Source organism: Zonotrichia leucophrys, chromosome Z (genome assembly GCF_028769735.1).
Source record: "Zonotrichia leucophrys gambelii isolate GWCS_2022_RI chromosome Z, RI_Zleu_2.0, whole genome shotgun sequence".
NCBI classification, from domain to species: Eukaryota; Metazoa; Chordata; class Aves; order Passeriformes; family Passerellidae; genus Zonotrichia; species Zonotrichia leucophrys.
Window position 1 is genome coordinate 22335258 of NC_088200.1, and position 6481 is coordinate 22341738.

At 39.2% G+C, this 6481-nt stretch overlaps 1 protein-coding gene across 1 annotated transcript; it reads left to right on the top strand.

The window, feature by feature from the left end:
- The first annotated feature begins 14 nt into the window (after positions 1–14).
- Positions 15–5950, top strand: CZH9orf40 (chromosome Z C9orf40 homolog). Its single transcript, XM_064735863.1, has 2 exons — positions 15–375; positions 4279–5950. Exons 1-2 carry the CDS (start codon positions 55–57, stop codon positions 4435–4437), a joined length of 480 nt encoding a protein of 159 aa, XP_064591933.1. The 5' UTR covers positions 15–54; the 3' UTR covers positions 4438–5950.
- The last annotated feature ends 531 nt before the right edge of the window (positions 5951–6481 follow it).

A 6481-nucleotide genomic window follows, 5' to 3' on the forward strand; every position in this document is an offset into this window, starting at 1 on the left:
GCATGCGCTGGCGGGGCACAGGAGCCCCGCGGAGCCGCCGGCGCGCGGCCCCTCATGGCCAAGCGGCGCGCGGAGCCGCTGATGTGCCACGTGCCAGTGAAACGGCTGCTGCGCGAGCCGGCGCTGCCCCGCGCGGGCGAGCGGCGGCCCCGCGCAGAGCCGGGCGGCGCCGGCCCCGCCGCGCTCAAGCGCCCGCTGGAGGAGGCGGAGGCGCCGCCGGGAAAGCGGCTCGGGCCCGGCGCCCCCCGTGCGCAGCCGGGGGACGCGGGCGGCGGGCGGCGGCGGCGCGGCGGGACTGTGGCGCCCCAGGACGCGCCGGCGGCGGAGGGACACGCGGGCGGCCGGGGCAAAGAGCGGGCCGCCGCCGCCGCCGAGGTAGCTGTGCGGGACGGGCCCGCGTCAGTCGGTCCGCGGGTAGGGAAGCGGGGGGCGGTGCCGATAGCGGCTGAAGCGTGTCTGCAGGACGCGGGTGTCCGCCGGGGGTGCTGGCGGGCTTTCGCCGGGAACGCTCAGCGCCGCCCGGGCTCATCTGCGCCTCCTGGCCGGGGCATCTAAAAGCTCCTTTTGCTTTTGTCTTCCTCGATGCTAGAGAAGTATCATCCAGCATTACCGGTTCCTTCCCCGCTCCGTGCCATAAAACAGCCTGTCCACCTCACCCGAGCTTATGCTCAGCTTTATCCCCGTCCAGCAGTGCGGTGGAAGCGTGCAGAGGTTATTCTGGTGTCGCCTCTGTTGCGTGAGGGTGAGGGTTCGGCTCACTACAGCGTCAGCTTCCTTAACTTATTGTTTTGACATTTAATAGCAATGCCGGAGTTGTCTTTTAACCAAAACATTTAGCGGAGGCAGTGGTCTGAGGGAGCGCATCAGTGTCATAATGATAAGAGTATATTGAAACGACTTTTGTGGTTAACTTTGAATAATATACGTTTTTTCTTCCTGGCCTTGACTGCATTTTACACAGTAGTTGAGAAAACAAAATTTGGTACATACGAAGAAAATTGTAATTAAAAAAAGAAACCCAAAAACTCTGCACAACCAAAGCAGATTGTGATCATATTTCACACATTTCAAACATAGAAGTTTGGTACATATTAAACTAACTTTTTCTCTCACCTGGATCTTGAAAGACCAAACTGTTAGACTCAGTTATATGGAAGTGGCAGAAAGTCTGATCAGGTTAGATGGGCTTTGATTGGCTGTTGTAGACTCTAATTTCGATAATTTGAGGCCTCTCAGAGTATAACACCCACATACGATCTGTAAAGAAAACAGTGGCTTTTGTTTTTCATGCTCTGCCTTTTTGTGTTTTCTTGGTTGATTGATTTGTTAGTACGTTTTATTGATGATGGATGGTAAAATTAAGGCAGGAAGAAATTCAGAAAGAATTCTGTGTGGTATGAATATTAAACAGCCATTTTAAGCACAAGCATTTCTTTTAGTTTTGAAGACGGAGCACATATATTCACGAATGTAGTAATCAAACAAATTGAACAAACCTCTGCAGAACAGTCTGACTCCCATCACAGGTATACTTGCTCTTGGTGTTACTTGGCATAATTTTGTAAGCTTTAGCAGTGATCAGAAGGCCACAAGCCCCTTGAATTTCCACACAGTAAAGATTAGTACTTCATGTAGAATATTTTTAACAGGTTGTTTCTTGTCAGCACAGTATTGTGTAAAAAATGTTTTAGTTTTAAAATAAATCTTGATTAACACTTTGGGCTAGAGATATTTCTTCTGTTTTTTGTGTGTCCCACCTGTATATTTTAAATACTTTATAATGCTATTTCTGATTATGATTTTTAAACCTTTCTGAAAATACAGTCTCTAGCTTGGTATTATTCTTTGGTGTTTATGGCTTGTGTATTTCATTACATTAATAAGTATGATCAGGATACTGTTAATTTCACAGTATTTGTGTTAAAGTTTAAAGCATCATATTGCGGTTGGCCAGAGAAGAAAGATTATTTTAATTCAAAGTACACTTTTGCAACTAGAGTTGGAAAACTAACTCCTTAAATATTATGCAACTTAGTTTATAGAAACTGGGCTTTTGTATCTCTGAGCTTGCCTACCTTGTTGCCTACCTTGATAGAATTTCTACTCAAAATCTATGTGGAAGCTTACTTAGTTGAAGCTGAACGTTTGGTGTTTTATTTTGCCTTCTAGGTATGAATGTTTAGCATTTGTGCCTGTCTTTTGTACTTTTTTTTTTTCATTTTCACACTGCAGTATTGCTGATCTGTAAACCTGAAAGCTTTTGAGAGTAATTATGTATGTAGTCTTAGTCCAAAATTGAGTGTTTATGAGCTCTTAGACTCTAATAATTTTGAAACGAGGGTGCTGTCATTCACTTTATGCATACAAGGCATCAGGGTTCTGATTTTAAGTACTTAGCTCTCAGTTTAAAAAAAAAAATGTCAGGGGAATTCAAATAATGCAGAGGAGAATTTGTAAAATTAGTTGACAGTTTCTGAAACTGCACTGCCTAAGATTTTTTAAAATAATTTGTTAGCCACCTGCCCTGCACAGTTCTGTGTGAGTGATACTGCCTGTGCTGCAGTACAGATTGGAAAGTCATCCTTTCCACACTTGTCAACTGTTGTTAATGCTGTGCAGTACAAAACTTCCAGTTTACAAGAATGGGCAACTACTTGTAGTTTGGCTTTCTTCCAGTTTCAGTATAATCAGTCCTTTTGTTCCTGTATCACGGTGTAATTTAATTTGTTTTGGTCTCAATTAATGGGAACTTTGGTTCTTTAATGTTTTCTGAAGACAGACTTTCCCAGTGGGGAAATCCACATTAGTAGAACTCTGTAGGCAAGGAGCCATCTTACTGCTATGAAATGTCTCCACCTTTCGTCCTCTCCTAATTATTACAGGTTTTAAATCATGCAGGGGTTTTGTAGCAGAAAGATGTTGCTTGGTACAACAGATTGTAGTTCAGGAGAGGTCTGTGTGGTAACAAATAGAAAAATGTATTCTCTAAATGAGAAGTATGGTGATTTTATGTACTTCTGTCTTCTGGGAAGAGTGGGAAAGCATAATTTTTCAGTATTTGAGAAGGTGTAGGGATGATACTCACTACTGTTTTTTTTTATTCTGTTGCAAAACCAACAGACAAGTAATTAATATTTTCAAGAGCCGCACTGTAGAGGCCCATTGAAGTTGGCTTAGTCACAGTGTAGATTGCAGTGGTGCTTTGACCCCCCACAGGCTGCATTTTGGTATCTCAGGAATACCAAAACAATTACACCGGTTTATTTGTTAAAAATACTTCTGTTCAGTTTATATTACAGCTGAGACAGTGAAGTAAAATATTTAAAACTTCTAACTGTATGTTAGAAAAAATGCAAACCCAATATAATATGAAAATGCATTTTTTTATATTTGTGTCAGCATACACTGTTTTTATGTACCGGAAGAAAATACATGCTCATGACCTAAGCAATCACTTAATTCATTCCTCTGCCTAGATGTATCATGTCCAGAAGAGCATGTACAGCTTAGCCATTGTTGATAACTGTGACATGTCTATAAACAGGCATTGCACTTTCTCATAGACATTTAAAAAACAATTCAAATTCTGATGCCATATTAAATTAGTAGATGAGAATGTGTTTGTTTCTCCCAAGATTTTTTGAGATACTATCTAGTTAGATAGGTTGGAACATTGTGCTCATAATGCCAAGGTTGTGGGTTTGCTCCCCATATGAGGTATTCATTTAAGAGCTGCACTTGTTGATCCTTAAGAGTCCCTTCAGCTCAGAATATTTTGTGATTCTTAAACTTTCCCCTCTTGAATACAAAAATTGGATACAGAAAAGAGGAAATAGAATGTTGTTTAAAATGCTTTCTTTATCCTGCATGTATCATCCCTCTGAGTCGCTGTTAAGTAGCTAAATACATTCTTTTGAATGTTTCTAAATGTGCATGAAAATTGAATACTATTACAAGAAGGAAAAGCAGTGAGCAATTTTTGTATGCAAAGTCCAGTAACTGCACAAGTTTTACACCTTTTTTTCTGTGCAAAAGTCATAAGCTGAATAAACGTGTGGAATATGGAAGCTGTTACATAATTCTTTGCAAGAGTATTAGAAAAGGCAGAAGTAAATGATGATCTAGTTAAGAATCATAAAGTAGTTGCTAATATGTAATAGCTGAGTAACTGTTCCTAGTTTCAGTTTCTCATATAAAAGGTTTCTTTTTATTATTTTCTGCTGCTGGTATATACATTAATGTTTTGTTAACTTTTTGTTTATTTGTCTCTTTTCAAAGCAAGAAGAGGAATTCTGTCAATATAACTCATTCCTGTACTGGAGAGCACCACTGCCTGCTATTGATTTGTCTGATATTCAGAACCTAGATGAAGAGCCTCCATCGGGTGCCAAAACTGCTGCAAGGACTGATACTGCAGAAACTGAAATGGAAACCTGATCAGTTGTTTCATAGCTGTGCATCTGTTCCCAAGGAACTTGTTTCCATTTAGATGGGGTTTTGTTCCTTGGGTGAATAATAAGCATGTTTATGCGGTCTTGGAGAAACTGTTGTGGCAGTCTTTAAAAGCAAATCTGAGTTGCCTTAGTGGATAGGATGAACAATATTGGGTACTTAAGAGGAAGCTATCTGAAGGTGTGCAGTAAGGAGGAGCCAACAGTGTCTAACAGGAATACTTGAAGACATGGAGGCAGACTAAAAGAAGAATAAGGAAAATGAGAACTTCGGGATGCAATTAAAAGATATGGGGATATGTTACATGTTGAAATGCAGAATTATTTTGTCTGTCCTAAACAAAAAAACGTGTGGTACCTGAAAGTGGAGTATTTTAACATGTGATTTTATCATAAAGCACACAAACTTTTGTGATTTCTAATGTGTTCTTTTTTTTTCTGTATAATAGCTAAACCAAAAAATGAGTCCATCAAAATTGGACAAAACATTCCCTTTTCTATGCAAACCAAAAACCAAGTGTGGCAGAGAAGGGGAAGGAAAAGGGGCTACTTTCTGCTGAAAGCTGCTGCTGTTCCGAAAAGTTTCACATTTTCATTGTGAAAAAGTTTTTTCACCTTCTCTTTTTTGCATTATGGATAGCAGTGGGCACCCCTTTTTTTATGTTTTTAGTTCATTCTAAAGTTACTGCTGTTTTTAGTCTTTGTGATGTTGCTCTGAACCAGTTGATAGGATCTGAATGACAGGTTTGGGCAGATGTGTCAAGAAAAGTTAGTGCAATATAAACTGACCACACACACTTTTTCAAACTATACTGAAGGAGGTGTGGTTTTTGCAGAGACTGTGAATTTTGCAGAAAGTTTTTACAGAAGTTCATTCAAATTGTGGTTTTTTGCTGTGTAATATGAACTTGATGTTTGTGATTTGCAATTTATTTACATATTGAAATACAATTAGACGTCTTTAATAATAGACTGAAGTTGTGTGGGAAGACTTACATTTTGGAATATGATTTGTCTTTAAGGACAGAAAACGTATTTTTTCTGTAATCACTATGGAAAAAGGCAACTTTTGAATTTTATTTTTTTCTAATAATGTGTTTGTTAAAGGACAATAAAGTTTTGCCTGTGTGTATGTGAAAATTTTGTCACTATTACTAAGTGAAGTTCTTGACTTTATTTCATAAGATTTCTGCTTCTGTATCTTTGTTTTACTAGGTCTTTTTGCTTAAAATAGTGAGCTTGTCAGCTTGCTTGGTAAACACTTGGAAACTTTTTCTGCAATTTGTGCTGCATAGGTTATCTGTATTTGTTGCTTATTCATTTAGCTTGTTAAGATCTCAAACCTTCAGGAGAAAGGAGGTGGCTTAGGGACTTAAGCAGTTAATGGTGCCGCTTTGGATATCCTTCTACGTTCTGTCAGGTTAGCTGGATACACATTTGGACACTATGTATTTTTCTCAGTTTTAACATTTTGTTTAAGTTCAAATACACCAACTTGTTTTAGGAGATACTTTGAATTTTTTTTTTTAAACAAACTTCTTTTATGGCAAGAAGGCTATAGAACTGCTATTTCATGTTTACTATAACCAAAATAAATTAGTGAAAAAATAGATCTATTAATTTGTTGAGGTATTTTAATTGGTTATATGATTAGGGGTTTTTGACCCTCTATAATACATGCTTTCCTGTATTTGTGAATTCTATAATATTTCAGATCATCCACTGTTCTCAGGATCCAGTATTTTGCATTATTAGCTAGTATGTTTGCAACACACTGCTCATTTAAAATCAGCTTGGTGCTTCATTCATGGTAGGTACATCCTAGCAATAGCCTGCATTTGATTAAAATCTGTCATTCCACTCCTTTCATGGAACAGAAGATGTTTTATTATGGTCTTTCAAATACATGTTTGATCTGTCCCATAACCAGATAAATAAGTCCTTTACAACAAATTAAGCTTGCAGTATGCTGTAAGCCATATGTTTACTTCATTTGCAATTGTGCTGTAGGCAAACACTTTCCTCATAGT